This window comes from Dryobates pubescens, chromosome 2 (genome assembly GCF_014839835.1).
Source record: "Dryobates pubescens isolate bDryPub1 chromosome 2, bDryPub1.pri, whole genome shotgun sequence".
In the NCBI taxonomy this organism is placed as follows: Eukaryota; Metazoa; Chordata; class Aves; order Piciformes; family Picidae; genus Dryobates; species Dryobates pubescens.
The window spans coordinates 24,793,847-24,811,946 of NC_071613.1; the positions used below are offsets into that span (position 1 = coordinate 24,793,847).

General features: G+C 44.6%; 1 protein-coding gene across 4 annotated transcripts in view; it reads right to left on the bottom strand.

Annotated features, from left to right (window-relative positions):
• Positions 1-2,047: 2,047 nt before the first annotated feature.
• Positions 2,048-18,100, bottom strand: part of LOC104308871 (UDP-glucuronosyltransferase 1A1) — an 84,049-nt gene continuing 67,996 nt past the window's right edge. For 3 of the 4 annotated variants that reach the window (XM_054172138.1, XM_054172130.1, XM_054172146.1), the window contains exons 2-5: positions 5,298-5,429; positions 4,931-5,018; positions 3,907-4,126; positions 2,048-2,605 (exon numbers count right to left, since the gene is read on the bottom strand). In XM_054172138.1, the coding sequence (XP_054028113.1) occupies positions 2,308-2,605; positions 3,907-4,126; positions 4,931-5,018; positions 5,298-5,429 (738 nt within the window). In that variant the 3' untranslated portion in view covers positions 2,048-2,307. Of the gene's footprint in view, positions 2,606-3,906; positions 4,127-4,930; positions 5,019-5,297; positions 5,430-8,468; positions 9,338-18,100 lie in introns of those variants that run through there. The other variant, XM_054172152.1, reaches the window with a different exon arrangement.

Below are 18,100 nucleotides of genomic sequence, written 5' to 3' on the forward strand. Positions count from 1 at the left end.
CTGGCACAGCTGAAGCGGGACATGAGGTGGTAGTTGTACACTTCCCTACGGCGCCTCTCTCCTTATTCCTCCGATGAGCTGAGGGGAAATAAGGGGCAGGACGAACTAGTCGAGGCTAAGGAGAGTGAAAGGAAAAGGAAGAGGAGGCTAAGTGGTTTCTGCTGCTGTTTTGCTTTGGCTCTGTTGCAAAGCTTTCCAAAATGATACAAAAGCAATGGGATGTACATTTTGATTCTTCCTCACTTCCAGCTGCCTTTTCACCTATATGAGAGGTTCATGTGGGGAAAATTGCAACCTCAAACAGCTGCAGCCAGGATTATTGATCTGAAATAAATGTGGGGGGTTTTATCCCCCCTTGTCCTTGCAGAAAATGTCACTGGATTGACCCAGAGACAGTCTGCAGCTGCTGGAAGTCAGCCCCATGCTCAGAGATGTAATTGGTGATGTGATGGGCACTGCAACGTCTCACTGAGTCTCATTTCCAGAAGCACAGATGTGCTGCTGTCACCTGGCTCCAGCTAGGACCCACAGGGACTGCCAGAGCTGTCACTTCAGGAACGTGAGGAGCCATGAAAGTCATTAAGGACAGGTCAGCTTTTATGCACTGTGGTGACTCTCTGCTTGTCACAAAGAATCATCTCCTTCTGTTTTCTAGAGGCAGGACAAGGAGGATGAAAAGCAAGAGTCAGCATCGGGCATGGACAGTTTGCAGGTGGTATGGATGCCCACAGGTGTCAGGCATTGCAACTGGGCCAGGCTGAGTAGCAGAGGGGCACTCTTCTTCAACGTGACGGCTTTCACCCAAGTACCTGCTTTTTCAAACAGCAATAGGAAAGCAGCACCAGGTACTTAGCAGGAGGCCTGTGCTGCCATGATGTACCAGCATCCACCAGCCTGTTTTGAGCCCTGAATATTAACTTATGTTTAAGGTCTTTTCTGACATTCTATGTATGTAGTAGTGGGGACTGGCAGCCTGGAGCCATGAAAATTGTCAGAGGGCTGAAGCACCTCTACTGTAAGGAGAGGCTGAAAGTGTTGGGGTTGTTCAGCCTGGAAAGGAGAAGGAGGAAACCTTATTGTGGCTTTCTAGTAGTTCAAGGAGGACTATAAGAAAGATGGGGAGTGACTCTTTGTCAGGGAATGTAGCAACAAGATGAGGGGTAACTGTTTTAAACTGAAAGAGGATAGATTTTTATTAGATATTAGGAAGAAAGTTTTCCTTGTGAGGGTGGTGAGACACTGGCTTAGGTTGCCCAGAGAGGTGGTAGAAGCCTTATCCCTGGAAACATTCCAGGTCAGGTTGGATGGGGCTATGAGCAACTGGATCTAGCTGAAGATATCCCTGATCACTGCAGGGGATCAGACTAGGTGACCTTTAAAGGTCCCTTCAAGCCCAAACCATTCCACGTAACCGCTCAGCAAGCACCAAGTCACCAAGCAGTGAGAGAATAATGCTGAAAACTGGCTTTTGTGCTGTGAGGTCAATTTCACACCGTGAGGCATTGACTCTTTCCCTTCTCCAGCTCTCCCCTCTGTGATTGATCAAGCATCCAATCTCATGCCCCATAAGTCAGAAAGCACAAGAGAGCCGTTGCTGTTAATATTGGGGATTTATTTATAGGGCTGGGGTTTGCATCTTTACCAGAACATCATTTACAAAGAGGAAATCAAGTTAGATTTTTGTAAACATTGCTTCCAAAGGTCTCATCACTTAACAGGTAAGATCCAGAACCAGTCCTCTGCCTGATGGAGAACTTGGATGAAGCACCAGTAGCTTTATAACTGCTTCTCTGTCAAAAACGTTAATTTTGCTCAGAGTGTCGTAAACACAAAACCCATTTCAGATGTGCGTCTAGCTTGGCTCATGTGACACATCTTGCCAGTGTGTAATATTTGCCCATTCTGCCACCACAGCCACACAAAGATTTTTAAGTGCTTGATAAACCTGCCTGACACCAGAGCAAATGGCTCCCTAAAGCTCTCAAGGCAGAATATTATGAAGTCCCTGTATAGATCCACTGCATACAGACATGAAAGAAAGAAAAAAGGCACCATGAGTCCTCTGTACACCAAGGCATGGAAGACAGGAGCCTTGAACTTCACAGTAGTACCTTCCCAAGTGACTGGATCACTCCTATACAAATTAACAACCGATTCTTAATTAAAGGCAAAAATTATATCAGTGAATCAACCCCTCCCATGGTGCTGGTTTAAAGGAACTGTTATTATTTGAGTGAAAGTTGAGATGTTCCCTGAGCCTTCTGGTCTGGAGCAGAGGCCTGATCCTCCTACCACTGGTTTAATCTACTAGTGGGACTTTGCTTTGGTTGGCTTTTTTGTTCTTCCCTGCTTAAAGCAGCACCTGCGGCAGCAGAACAGGCAGCACTTCAGAGAAATGAAGAGGGAGAGGAGCCCCACGACGAGGAGGAAGGCCACGACGTCCAGGGAGTGGTACTGGATCCAGTTCAGGTCATGAGCAGCAGGTCGCAGGTGTGGGGCCCCTTTGTGTCGCATGACAAACTCCACCCAGTGCACAGCCAGGTCCAGGGGGTGGATGGGTCTGTCGAGGTGAAGCTCTGACATGCGCTTGATGTTCTCTTTGTACCTGTCAAGAGAAGAGACGTAGGCTGTTTTCAGTGACTTGTGATTTTAGAAGTCCCCAGAAAAAAGGGATGCAGTGTCAGTTGTCTGATGGTCAACTGGGGACTTCTCTGGTGGTGTTTCCCCACTGCTGCTACCCCATGAAAAGAATAATGGCAAAGTTGTGGAACAGAAAAGCACTGTTTTCAATGACTGGGGCGAGGAGGGAAGGAAAGATAATAGACAAGGAAAAAGCTGAATTTGAGCTGTCAGCAAAATCTCTGGGGTGAAAGTATCTGGCTGAAATTTGAGACTGGGTGTAGAAAAGTCATCCAGCTTTTCAAGATCAAGATATATTATTGTTGTTGTTGTTATTACATTAGGGAACAGTAGCAATAAGGTGCCAATCCTCATAAACATGATGTGGGAGAGGGATGACAAGGACTGAGGAGCCCTAATGACAATGGGAGCGGGGAAGAGGAAGGTGTATCTTAAAGCTCCCTTTTGGTGTGATGCCTGAAAAGACCTTGGGCATGCTGTCTGCGATACCATGATGTCTAGTGTGGTTTTCTGTGCTGTCTCAGTGTACCCTTGCACATTCTTCCTGCTCCGTGCTGGAATTGTCCAGCCTTCCTGAGCCAGGCAGCAGCTGAATGTACTCATGCAGCTCATTATGAGCACTAAGCAAGGGGAAACAATTGAGAAAACTAGTCTGTAAAATGAGTGATAATAGCTATGCTTACACACCCTGCTAGCTGGGAGACAATGTTTCCTGACACGGCACCAGCCTCTAGACTATACAGAGGCACTGCCGCTTGTGTCCTTCCTACTGCTGTGCAAACAGCGTCTCTAGGCAGCTCTCTTTCAGAGAAAGTTATCCAGGCAGCTGAGCCTTTCAACCTTTTCAGGCTCCCCATTGACTCATGTCACTGCTGATTTGGGGAATGAAAGCAGTTTGCCACATTTTCCTTCACAGGTTGCTTTTTCTACCACATTGTGTCAGAGACTGTGACATCACTGCCTGGTGAATCTGGCTTTAAGCAGGTGACACATCTTTTGTCAGTTTGATTTCCTCCGTTCCATTTATACCTCATGTTCTCTAACACTCACATCCTCTCAGTCAGTTCTGGTCACCTGATGATTATAATCTCAGGCAGTGAGGAGGATGGTGCTGTTACAGGGACAGGACAAGGTTAACCCAGGGCAACCGTCAGCTTCTCAATGATGTAACTGATACAAGAACAGATTAACGTTCTGTTAAGCTGGAAGCTAGTGTGCTGCTGTTACATAACAATAGAAGGAGAAAGGGCTGTTTCTATTACTGACTTTTTGTCATTAATAACTGTTTTCAGGGCAGTAGATATGTCTTTTGAAGTCATTTCAAGTATATTCAGCACTAATCCTGCTTCCCGTGACTCCACTCGCTTGGCGTTGTCCATCTGGTCTCCAAACAAGGGCATCAGTACCATCGGCACCGCATTGCATATGCCCTCATAAACACCATGTGAGCCTCCGTGGGTAATAAAGGCACGAGTCTTGGGGTGAGCTGTGGAGAAAAGACAGATTTGCTTAGCTGTTGCTTTATTAAGTCCCAGTAACACATGCCTGTGGAATAGCTTGCACAAAAATGGCACTGGTAGGAATAAATCAAGACCTTGGGGCTGTCGTGTGCATCATTGCTTGCAAACAGACTTAGGGCTGCAGAGAACAGGACATTGCAGGGGATTGAATGAACCTTGAGTTGTAGAGCTCTGACTTGGTTTGGGTAATCTCTGGAAAGCCTCGGATGATCCTCCGAAGCTTCTCAGATTCTTAGGATGAAGTCAGAGCCAAGTGGGGTTAAAGAGAATGTTACTATTCCATGCTTTTTATACTTTGTTTCCCATTTGCTAGTTTTGCAGATTTCTCACAGCCAAGTCCTGTTGTCTAACCAACAAATGCATTCTTAGCAGTAACACAAGCAATTGTACCACTTGAGAAGCCTGATGACCTGTCTGGAAACACTTATACAGGGACCTTACATTTTCTTTTCAGTCCAGTAGGCAAAGCGTGACGAAACCCTCATGGCTGAGTCTTGAGACTGGCTAGTCAGAGATAAAGATCCCTATTTTTGACAGTAAGGGTGGAAGGGTGTTCCAACCCCTGAATAAACAGTGTTGCTACATAATTCAGAAATTTTGAAGTTGCAATCAGAGAAGTTTCTAAAAGATGATCTCTGGTTCAGACAGGCAAGGCTGTAAGGAAGTCCTGTGACCCACAGCGATAAAGGGAATCAGCACAGATGATGCTAGTGGAGCAGCATCAGTTTAGAAAAAACATTCTGGTATCACTCAAAGTATCTCAGACCTACCTAGAAGATCATTCTGTGGCAGCCATTTGACAAGCTTTACATTGTTTGGCAGGTTGGGGGGTGTCTTTCCTGTGTACCGCCACAAAACCTTCCAAGAGAAGCAAACACAAAGTTAGTTCTCAGTGACTGGCCTCTTGCTGCTCCTCTGTGGGTTTGAAAAGCACAAGTGAAAACATCCATGGTGCACAAAACCCCCTTCATTGTGCAGAGCAGCGAGGGTGGTAGTTTGTTCTAGCATCAGGGAGCAGAAGAAAGGAAGGGAGTTCCCAGCACACTGGAAGCTGAAGGTTATCATGTATGCACTGTGTACTGTATGTGAAAACAGTCTTGAATTTCTGTGCTGGAAGGGGGAAGAGAGCAACCGTACCGTTTGAGGGACTGTTCCCAAGGCATCTGCAATTTCTATGGCTTTCTTCATAGGAATCTCTGAGACCATGGAACCCAGGGAGAAGACCACAATGCCGTGTTCTCCGGAGGCATTCACAATAGCTTCAAATTCCTGCCAACACAAAGCACATCCTCAGTCAAAGTCCTTGCCCTGATGCATGCTGCCGTTTCTGCCACCTTCCTGTGAAATGATCTGGAAAGGCAAAAAACAGTCAACACAACAAAATTACGATCAGGAAAACCAGTTATGTATCTGAAAATGAGTCCTGGGGGGGGAAATGTGGGCACAGGTGGATGAACAAAGCTTTGGAGGTGTGCAAGTGCTTGCAGAATTGAAGCCTGAAACTGAGATTCAGTATGAAAATGAGAAAGAATTGACTTTACAACAGCCCTGTAGCAAAGCCTGCCTGCTCAAAGACAGCGCTTCCTGTGCAGTAAAACAGGTGCTGTACCAATGAAGGAGATCCATTCATCATCATAGCTTCCCCAGGTGACTACGTTGTGGTTTATTTTCGCATTTACTGCAAATAAGATACTTTAGAGCTGATGGTCCTCTTGTCAAACCATGCAGCTGCAAGAGAGAATTAAGATTTCGAAAAGTGTTCTGACAGCAGATAGCTCAGATTTCTGATGTCTGTATTTACTGGGTCTGCTTTGAGTATGGTAATGTTGAAGCACTGCCGCTTTTAAAAATCTCTTTTGTTTGATTTAAATAAAAGAGGGACTAGGACATCTGCCCCTGGAATTCAAGAAGAAAAGGATTCTGATGAAGTATATAATAAGATGAAGGCTGGAGCAAACCTCCTGTAGAAATAGAAAAATATGTGGTAAAGCCAGGGAAGGAAAGACAAAAGTGGAGGGAACTGCTGTGGGCATCAGAGTTAAACGAGTGGAATAAAATGAACTAACTGCTGCCCTCAGACTGGCAGTTGAAATGTTACCTCTAGGATCTGAGTGGACAACACACAGTATCACACAGACTAACCCTCTTTTTTTATGCTCTGTTACATATTTTTGTGGCTGACCAGAGTTCTGTGGCCCTTTGCTTGGACTGGATCCTAAACAGAAGGAGCCATCAAAGGTTTGCTGATAGCTGCACTCTGAACAGCAGACCTTAGACTCTCCTGGGAGCAAACAAGGTGAAATGTAACTCTCATTTCTGGACCTGGTTCTGTCATACAAGTCTTCTCTGAAGACATGCTCTCCATTAAGACTTGGAAACCCAGGGTCCTGTTCTGTATAAACTTATATCTGGGGACTGTGAAGTCCTCTCCAAGCTACAAATGTGCTTTTGTTACAGAATTCTTTAGCAGTTCCTGATGTAGTGAGCAGACACCGCTATTTCAGGGCATGTTTAGCCCTATTTACTTTCCATGGGACAAATCACATCAGTTTTACTCTATACTTTAAATGTGTTTGTGTGCAAAGGTCTGGCATTCTGCTCAGAAATGCCTCTACCATTATGAAGCTGTTTTCAGCCCTTCTTTGAGAATAGGTGCTTTTTAACCAGCAGCTGCTTGTGTCAGTGGGTGCTACACAAGGCCTTCATCAACTACCTGCTGGGGACCCTCGTGGAAGAAAGCACTGAGAATTTAGAATAGAATAGAATAAACCAGGTTGGAAGAGACCTTCAAGATCATCACGTCCAACCCACCTAAACAACTAACCCATGGCACCAAGCACCCCATCAAGTCTCCTCCTGAACACCTCCAGTGATGGCGACTCCACCCCAGGCAGCCCATTCCAATGGGCAGTCACTCTCTCTGTATAGAACTTCTTCCTCACATCCAACCTAAACCTCCCCTGGTGCAGCCTGAGACTGTATCCTCTTGTTCTGGTACTGGCTGCCTGGGAGAAGAGACCAACATCTGCCTGTCTACAACCTCCCTTCAGGTAGTTGTAGACAGCAATAAGGTCACCCCTGAGTCTCCTCTTCTCCAGGCTAAGCAACCCCAGCTCCCTCAGTCTCTCCTCATAGGGCTTGTGTTCCAAACCCCTCACCAACTTCGTTGCTCTTCTCTGGACTCGTTCCAGCAGGTCAACATCCTTCCTAAACTGAGGGGCCCAGAACTGGACACAGTACTCGAGGTGCGGCCTAACCAGGGCAGTGTACAGGGGCAGAATGACCTCCCTGCTCCTGCTGGCCACACTGTTCCTAATGCAGGCCAGGATGCCATTGGCCCTCTTGGCTGCCTGGGCACACTGCAGGCTCATGTTCAGTCTACCATCAACCAGCACCCCCAGGTCCCTTTCTTCCTGGCTGCTCTCCAGCCACTCTGACCCCAGCCTGTAGCTCTGCATGGGGTTGTTGTGGCCAATGTGCAGAACCCGGCACTTGGATGTGTTCAATCTCATGCCGTTGGACTCTGCCCATCTGTCCAGCCTGTCAAGGTCCCTCTGCAGAGCCTCTCTACCCTCCAGCAGATCAACTCCTGCCCCCAGCTTGGTATTGTCAGCAAATTTACTGATGATGGACTCAATGCCCTCATCCAGATCATTTGGAGTGTTTCTTAGTAGAAAGTGACAGCTATCCGATATTTGGGAAGTTTGGCATAGTCCAAGCAAAATATTACTGTAGTACAGATCTGGGACAGAGTGTTTTACACAAAGGAAGCACATTTCTTGCTGCTTCACTGGGTGGTTGGGATTTCATTCAGATCTGCCACTGTCTGAAATTCCTGAAGAAATAGTCCTTTGCTCAAGGGTAGAAACCTAGGATGATTTGGCCTGCTGCATTATCTTAGCTAGCACCAAGTCTTGTAAACAACTGTAAAAAACCAACCAACCAAAGAAAAAACTCCAAACCAAACAACTCCCCCCTGCTGCCAGGGAAAAGAACACCGACACCACCACCAGGACCAAAAAAACCCAAACCCAAACAAACAAACAAAAAAAAATAATTACTGCAAACAGGAAATAAGGGCAGGGCGGGCAAGAAAGAAACTGGAAAAGCCTACCTTGGTATGGATGCTTGTCTGGGAAACGAGGGGTCTTCTATAAATGGGAAAGACCTCAACGCATACGGGATGCGAAGAGGCAAAGTGCTTTCTTAGCCCTTCCTCCTGTTACTGTTTGTTACTGCAAATAGCTCCATCTCGTGGTGAAAGCAAACAGTGCAGCCATAGCTAAACTGGGGAGAAAAGTAACTAACCTGTGATAACGCCTTTTCCTGAGAGCAGCTTATGCCTCCGATCAAGACCATATTAGGCATTAGGGGCCTGGGGTACTCAAACACAAAGTCATATTTCATGAGCCAAATAGATGCGTGGCTGAACAGCTCAAGCACTGTTGCCTCTTGCTGGAGGAATTCTTTGATCAAATGATCGTAGGGTGAATAAAGAAAGCTGCAAGCCAGGGAACTGCTCAGGCTAGCTATGAGATTGCCCACACGCTGCAGGAATGCCATGCGGTCTGTGTAGAGAGTGAAGAATCTTGGAATGTAGGAAGGAGGATTTGGACAGAGGGTTGCGTGGATGTCTAGGCCACATGGTAGTCCCCGTATGAGGTACACAGAAGGAAGAGAGAGATGTTCAGCCACTATCTGTCCACACGGGAAAAAAGGATCCATAAAGACAGCATCAAATTTGCTTTCTTCAAGGTATTTGATTAGCTCTTTGTTAGAGAGAAGACATTTGCAGGAATCAAAGAACATGGCTGTAATATTTGCCATTTTGGAGATTTTTTCCAACAAGGGTTGAGGTGTGAAACTCCTATAGCCCAGCTTTTTAAATTCTGCCTCCACATAGTCCCTGGTGTAAGACACAGAGTATGTTTTCATGGTATAATGCACTGATGGCTCTATCCGCAAATTTATCTCTGGCGCAAGAACCACGATTTCGTGTCCCCTCTGTCTGAGCCGTTCCACCACCGGGCGCATGCTGAGCCAGTGACTGCCATCAATAGGTACAACCAAAAGCTTTCCACCTTCTGAAAACGTCCACAGGAGCAAGACAAACACAACCCAGGACGTAAGAGAATTAAATCCTGGATTTGAAGAAGCCATTTCCCTTGTTCTGTCGGCAAAGTTTGGAACAACTGCAAAAATGCTGCAGGGGACGATTCACTCATCGTGGGGTACTTTGCACTTTAACTAAGGTAAGCATTTAATTGTTAACAGACTCTGTTTGTGAGCAGAACCGTGGACAAGTTCTAACTCTGTATAAAGGTTGGGTTTATCGTCTGTGCACACAGCAAAGGCTTTAAGTACCTAGGCACTGCAAGGTAAAGTTGAACACCTGAATTGTAGTGAGGTGGGGGTCGGCCTCCCTGCTATCAGGTGATAGGACTAGAGATTATGGCCTCATATTACACCAGGGAAGGTTTAGACTGGATAATAGGAAAAAAACTTTTTACAGAAAGACTGCTCAGGTGTTGAAATATGTTGCCCAGGGAGGTTGTGGAGTCACTATTCCTGGGTGTGTTCAAGAAATGTGTGGACATGGCACTTAGGGACATGGTTTAATGGCCACAGTGGTCTTAGGTTGATGATTGGGTTTAATGATCTTAGAGGTCTTTGCCAAATGAAACCATTCTGTAATTCTATCATAGAATCACCAAGGTTGGAAGAGACCTCAAAGATCATCAAGTCCAACCTGTCGCCACAGACCTCATGACTAAACCATGGCACGAAGTGCCACGTCCAATCCCCTCTTGAACACCTCCAGGGACGGTGTCTCCACCACCTCCCTGGGCAGCACATTCCAATGGCGAACAACTCTCTCAGTGAAGAACTTTCTCCTCACCGAGAAGGTGAAATCCTCAAGGGAGATGTGGCAAAAAAAAATGACAGTGTGTCTCACACTGGAAGGTTGAACAGGAGTCATGAATGAGAGGTAATACCTGACCCAGCAATCACTATCTTGTTGACATCTAGTTAATGATGAACTCCCTGCCCTGAGTCTGCCCAGCTGATTGGACAAAAAACTTGAAACAAAAATCTGATCTTTGGATTACTTTGTGGTCTTGGAGTCTAAAGAGGTAGCAATGAAATCTGGTACACACTGAGTTGATAATGTTTACCTTCAGATTTGTTTCAATGTGGTAGCAGTTATCAAAGTGAAAGCCCTGAGCCTACAGTAGTAAATGTGATGCAAGCCCAGCAATAACCTGGGTTGTTGCAACACTACTATGGTATGAAAACCTATGTGCACAGCACATTAGAGAGATTTACACAAGCTAAGGAGGGAGAGTTAATAGCTACAATCTTGAAGGCTATCTATATGCTGTCTTACTGTGCTTCTTAAACAAATTCAGAGACAAAAGAACTCCCTTTCCTTGCATACCCCTGCTTTGGGGATATTCATGCACATCACCAAAATCTGTGGCATAGTCTAAGTGCCTGGGTCTACACAGAGTTAGTTTCACATTTCCATTTTTCATCCTGCAGTTAACCAGTATCCCATAACCATTAGGAAGATTAAATCCAATGACGTAGAAGTATTTTGTCATTTATCTAGATAGACCATTGAGGAGATGATTGTCTAATATTATAGTGTTATGCCTGCAATTCGTACTTCCAAATGATGCAGTCCTGGTATTTGATCGCATATTAGCTCCAGCACAAATACTACTATAGGAAGCACTTTAAAAAGCAAATCTTAAATAGCTGGTAATAAATACTGTAACACCCCCAACATAAACAATGACAAACCTGTGATAATGGCTGCTTCTGCTCACAATTGATGCCTCCAATGTAGACCATATTTGGCATTATTGGGCGCGGATACTCAAAAACAAAGTCGTATCTCATCAGCCAAACTGATGCTTTGCTAAAGAGTTCTAATGCCGTTACTTCCCTGTGAAGAAACTCAGAAGCTAAGTTTTCATGTTGTAAGTAAAACAGATGGCAAAGCAAATGCTCTGAAGACCCAATCAGGAGGTTCTTCACACGATCCATAAATGTCATGTGATCTGAACTGGACATGAAAGTCCTCGGCACGTAAGAAAAAGGACTGGGACACTGGGTAGCTTTGTAGTCTAAGGAACATGGTAGACCACGCATGAAGTACACTGAAGGGAGAGAGAGATGTTCGGCAATAATGGGTCCACAAGGCAACACAGGATCTGACATAATGGCATCAAATTTGCTGTCCCGGAGGTACTTCATTAGTTCTTCATTGTATAAGAGATGCCGACAAGTAGAGGAGTACATCTCAGTCACTTCTGATATGTTGCTGAGAATAAATGAAATTTTTTCTAGAAGGGGAGGGTCAGCAAAACTGTATTCACCAATGGAATGGTAGAATCTATCCAGAAACTCCTGTGTGTAAGGCACAGAGTATGTTTTGATGGTGAAATTTTCTGAGCTTTTCATGAGCAAAGTGGCCTCAGGAACCACTGCAACGATTTCATGCCCCCTTTCCCAGAGTTTCTCCAGAACCATACGCATGCTGAGCCAGTGACTTCCATCCTGAGGCACGACCAAGAGCTTCCCACCTTGTGCCAAACTCCAGAAAGAAAGAAGAAGAGCGAGCCCAGCATGTCTCCGGTACCTCTGCATCACTCTTACGGGACTGCTGGCAGGAACCGACATGAACTGCTCCTTCTGCCTTCTACCAAGCAGTATATGGAATTTAAAACAACCCCAGTTGTACCTCATTTATAACTTGATAGTCTTTAATCTTTACCTCCACAAAATGTTTACTGAGACATGTTGTTGGAGTTCAAAGTTTATCAACAGTGATAACTGAATTGATAAGAGTGCTATCAAAGGACCAAGGCAGTTATCTGAAAAGGTTCAGAGCAATTATCAGAGCTTTGATTAGCAGAGGTAGCAGTTGCTTCTAGAGGGATTTTTCTGGATCGGGGGGCTTCAGATCAGTCACTGTGTACGTGTCTGTCCTGTGCCAAATTCAAGTCATAAATCAACTTTTATGTCAACTGAGATTCTCCAGAGAGCTTATAATATATGAGGCATCATGCACTCTTGACATGAAAGACCTAAGCCTCCAATTTCTCTCTTACACCTTTGCTCAGAAAGGTTCATACAGGATGTTCTACAAGATAAGCAGAAGCTGGCATGCTAAGGAGTGGTATTACATAGTCCCTGCTGAAGTGGGCCCATAAGACTTCAGAAGGCATGGGGCAAATGTTTTTGAATGTTCTGAACGACAGGCAATTCTCGAAGGAATTCAGTAAGACTTGGCTGCAGTATGAGCCAGTGAGAAGTTAATACCTTTGTCCTGTGCTTACCAGAAGAAGGTGCAACATGGCTGCTTCTGTGTGCTGTAGGACAGGACTTTCTAAGCAAAACTCAGCATGTTGGAGGATCTGTGCTCTGTAAGACTTGATAGTAACAGTGATGGCCAGGTCAATGTCTTGGAGCAGGTAGCAGTGATGGAAGATCTGCTTCATGAAGTGCCTACCTTTGCTCTAGCTGCCTGGGTGTTATAAGCACATCAAAGGGCTCATATGAAGTGTGTCCTCAAAAGTTTACTTTCACAGGAGGTTCTCCGTGTGTCATGGTAAAAGAAGAGATTCTCATGAGCCAGCAAGAAGGACTCTTAACGACTAAGGAAAATGCAGGAAAGAGGAAGGAGTTTCAGACACCAAACCAGTCACATTCTGCAGCCTGTTCAGTCAAAATGTTCCATCTAGCTGACCAAGAGGCAATTTCAAAAGACCTAAAGCTAAAAGAGGTGAAGAGAAGGTGTCCTAGCAAGCCAAGCAGAGAGATAGCTGCAGTACCCAAGTGTGCATTTTCATCTTTCAGTGAGAGAGAGGAAAAGACCTCACATAAGGAGGTGATGCAGCATTATGTGTGCCCTAAGGTGGCAGTGCACCTTCAGGTAGTTAACCTAGAGTTGCAGCCATATTGTGGCCCTGTGCTAGCTTGTAAAGCTATAAAGCAACATGAAAGAGGTTAAAGCCACAAACTAAACCCTTAAAGGCTGAAGGCAACTTTGTAAGAGTTTTAAAGCTGTGTCAGTGCCTTTTGAGCAACATGCAAACAGCCTGTCACGTGTGTATGAAGCCAGAGACTGAAGTCCACAAGTTCAGACTGTTCCAATGGCAAGGGTGAAACGAGATCATCTATCAGGAGAAAGTAAAGTGCATAGCTGGGAGCCAACTGTTTGGAAAGGGTACAGCAAATAGCCCTTGTCAGGGGAAGCCATGCTTCCCTCTTTTGTAAGCCTAGGAAGCCTTGCAGTCAGAATGTGCCTCTTATTAACCATTCAAATCCTTTTGAGGTTCACAGGTTTTGTCTAAAAAACCTCTCAAACCTGCTGCTCTTGGGAGGCATAATTGTTTTGTTGGTTTGGGGGTTTTGTTTGTGTTTGTTGCATGGTGTGAATACATACTCTTTTATTTGCTCTATGCTTACTTCTGCCTCTTTTCAGTGTTAGTTACAGGGCAGGTTCTGGGAGAAGCCACTTCTCAGCTGCCCTTTCACCTTTGCTACTCTTCTCTAGATTGTACAGATCTCTGTCTCAGATCCTCTGTCATAGTTCTTTTCACAGGTTCACTATATCTTTTACTCTACCTTTGCTTGTCTAAATTGTGGACCAAATTTGATCAAAATACTGAATTTTTGCTGTGTTAGATTCATCTTTTCCTGAAAAATAAGCCCTACTTCCCTGTTTTGCAATGTCACTATCTAGAGCAAAGTAACCTAAATTATAATTCGTTTCTCTGATAGCAGTTGATGCTTTGAGTAAGGAGCATGACTGACCTGCAATATTCCGAAAGCCACAAGCTGAAGAACAAACAGCAATGCTGCAGAAAATTATCTAGGGTCCTTGCAGCTAGAGAGGTAACTGCAGCCTGGGCTGTACAAGAAACCGAGTGCAGCCAGCAGAGGGAGAGGTGAGTCTTCTCACAGAGTCACAGAATGTTAGAGCTTGGAAAGAACCTCCAGAGATCGAGCCCAACCCCGCCCTGCCTTTTGGCACTTGGGAGACACCCGAAAACATGTGCCCAGTTTTGGGCTTTTCAGCACGGGACAGATATTGAAGTATGTGAGCAAGTTCAGCAATAGTCAAGGGGATGATTAGGAGCTGGGAACCAGGACATACAAAAAGAGAAAGGGAGAAAGATGAGTTTGCTCAGGATTCAGAAGAAAAGGTTAACCAGGACATCTTACTGACTTCATTAATGACCTTAATAGAGGAGCATAAGGAAGACAACGTTCTACATTTCCAGGGATGGACAGTAGCAGGACAAGAGGGAACAGACAGAAGCTGCAAAACTGGAAAATTAGAAGTGGATATAATTTATTTTTTTTTACTGTAAGGCTTACAGGAGGTATTCAAATTTGACAAGAGCTGGAATGACCCAACCTGAATTAATTGTACCCACTTTAACAAGGAGATTGGCTGAGACACCTGCAATTGACCTATCCAGTCTGGAATAATTAAAAATGGAAAGAATCCTTCATTAAAGAGTAAAGGTAGGAATGTAGAGGAAATCAGCAGTGTCAGGGTGGACCAGAGGATGAGATGGGGCTTCTCCTGGCTCTGATCTACCCAGTCTAAATGAGGACAGCCCTAGTGTATGTGGGGAGGTTGGACTTGATGACATTTGCAGGGCACTTCCAAGCCTGGACCATTCTATGAGTGAAGGTCTTCTCATTAAAAACGGCTTTGCACCACATCAAAAGCCCTTAACAAAATGCTCTGATGTTACAGCTGGCTCTAAGCAGTGACAGATAAGCAGTGCAGTTTCTGAGACCTAAATTCACTTACAGCACTTGCTCCATGTTTTATGCTGTGATACTGGGATGCCCTCACTGACAGGAGTACAGGCACATCTTTGCAAAGTACAAAGCCACTGCAATCCTGTTGCCCACAGAAAGAGACCCTTCTTAGGAAACCTGTGTTACAACTGCTCGGAGTATCTGAACATCTGCAATAACAACCAGAAAAAAAACAGAGTATGACCCACCTGAGAGAGCTTCTTGGGAGCACAGTTTACCCCACCAATCAAAACCATGTTGGGCATCAATGGTCTTGGATATTGTAAGACAAAGTCTATCTTTAGAAGCCAAATGGAAGCCTTGCTTAAGAGACTGAGCACAGTCACATTCCTCTGGAGGAACTCAGAAGCCAGTTGTGAATATGGTTCAAAGACAACATCACAGAGAAAATAATTTGGGAGACCAAAGAGCACATTCTTCACCCGCTGGAAAAAGTTCATGTGGTCTGTAAGGTCTGTAAATACCCTGGGGATGTAAGAAGAAGGATTGGGACATTGAGTGGCTTCAAAATCTAAATCACATGGCATTTGCTGCAAAAAAACCACAGAAGGGACTGAAAGGTACTCGGCCACTATCTGCCCACAGGGTAGTAGTGGATCTGTAAAAACAGCATCAAATTTCTTCTCCTTAAGGTATCTGACAAGTTCTTTGTTGTACAGCAAGTAAGTACAGGTAGACAGTAACATGGCAGAAGTATTTTTCACCTGTTCATATATTTTAAGAAACCTTTCTAGAAAAGGTCCATTGTCAAAGGCATCCTGGCTTGTTTTCCAGTAAGCATAATCCAGCTCTTCCTGTGTGAAAGGGACTGGGTACATTTTCATAATGAAATTCTTTGATGGCTTTATATATAAATTGATTTCAGGTGCAACGACGACGACTTCATGTCCCTTCTGACTGAGTCTGTCCAACACTTCCCTCATGCTGAGCCAATGACTCCCATCCACTGGCACCACCAGCAGCTTCCCACCAGCAGCCAAACTGAGCATGGACAGGAGCAGAACCAGAGTCACTGTGACTTGCAGATGAGCACTGTGCACTGGGGCCATTTCTGCAGAAATCTGGTGAGTACCACTCAGAAAGAGAACTACTGGTGGTACTGAAGCAATAGCACCAGCTCCATGCTTTTAAGCAATCTGTGCCACAGCCTAACTTTTGATCCATCAGATATTTACTGTGTAGTAAATGTATAATCACTGATTTGATAAAAGTCTTTGTATCAAGTTCTAAGTTCATCTCTGTGGTTTAGTTTTAGTCTAATGCCTTGGAAATTTTCCACAGACAGTGTAGAAAGTGGTAGAATGTAAATGAAATTACCATTGTATGCAAAAGAAAAATAATGATAAGGTCTGAATAATCCCATTGGTCTGATAACTAACATAAAGTTAGTTGTATAAGCTCACTTTCTCTCTTTCTCTGTTCTTTGCTGTAGCAGATACTAGCTGGTGCTTTTGCTTGGCTGTTGCTGATTTTGGCTGCGTTTCTTGTTGTGGCTAAGTACTAACACTATACTCTATGCTTTTCTCTTTCTCTTTTCCCTTGTACAGGAGGGCTGACAAGGGGAAGCTATTGGTAGCCCCCTGGCTTTTGTCTAGTGGGGTTCTTGTGTTGTATATAAATTGTAAATACATGTAAATATTGTATTTTTTTCACATATTAATTGCCTTTCATATTTCTAGATTTTAGTTTTGCTTGTAAGTAAAGCTTCATTTGGTTCCAACTGAGCTGGTCTAGCAGTTTATTTTAGGTGGTAATTTCAACCCACCACTTCACAGGTTGGTGCTGTGTGGTGGGTACCATTGATGTGTTTGTTAGACGAACTGTAAATTGTGCCCCAGGAATACGGAACGAGGCGGGAGGGTTGGGGTAAGACTGCTTTTCTGATAGGCTTGTTTGGGCTGAATCTTTGGCAAGTAGCAGAGAAATGCCACATCCATACCACCATTCGGCCTAGCAGTGGCTGCTCCTTTGCCCCTGGACAAAGCCTGCTTCTTACCCCTGCACCTGTCTCTTGGATAACTCATCTTTAAGAGCCTTGTAGCCCCATAGCAGATGTGGAAGAGCTGTTTAAATTTGTTTCTGGAGTAAGAAGGCTGAAGAAGATGAAAGTGTGACAAAAATTACGGGTAAAGTACCACAGAAGTACTACAAAGTCTTGCAAAGCACAAAAGAATGAGGATTTTGCTCTTAACTTCTTGGCAATAAGATCTGATATTTATTTTACAGTGGCATAGCAACACCGATGCTTCCACTGAGGAGCACTCGTGGCTTAGGATATGTAAAATGACATAACTCTTTGTTCAGCCAAATAGAATGGCTGAAAAGCTGCGCATTGACACATCTGATAGTCACGTTAGCAGTGTATCCCATGAATTCTATGTCCATCTGCAAATCAAGCACTCTAGGCATTGATGGCACTTCCAAACTAATGTCTTTTATGTCTACTACATTTCAAGCCATGAGAAAACCTTCAAAGAAAAAAATAAAGTCTGAGGAACATGAGGAAATTCTGCAGGGATTCAGGATCTGTAAGGCAGAACAGAAGACCAGTAAAGGACCTCTCAAATACAACTCCTTTTGGTCCTTCAGGTATTTACTCTGTGGTAAATGTATCACAGTACATTAGAGGCTGGGAGGGACCTCCAGAGATCATCGAGTCCCACCCCCTGTCAAAGCAGGATCACATAAGGTAGTTGGCATGGGAATGCATCCAGGTGGGTTTTGAAACTCTGCAGAGAAGGAGACTCCACAACCTCCCTGGGCAGCCTGTCCCAGTGCTCTGTCACCCTCACTGTACAGAAGTTTCTCCTCATGTTGAGGTGAGATCTTCTATGTTCAATCTTGAACCTGTTGTTTCTTGTCTTATTACTGTGTACCACCAAACAGAGTTTGGCCCCCTCCACTTGACACCCACCCCTCAGATATTTACACACATTGATGAGATCCCCTCTCAGTCTTCTCTTCTCAGGACTAAACAGCCCCAGGGATCACAGTCTGTGTTCATAGGGGAGATGCTCAAGTCCCCAATCAATGATTTGATAAAAGTCTTCATATCAAGTTCTAAGTTCATCTCACTTCACAGCTTGATG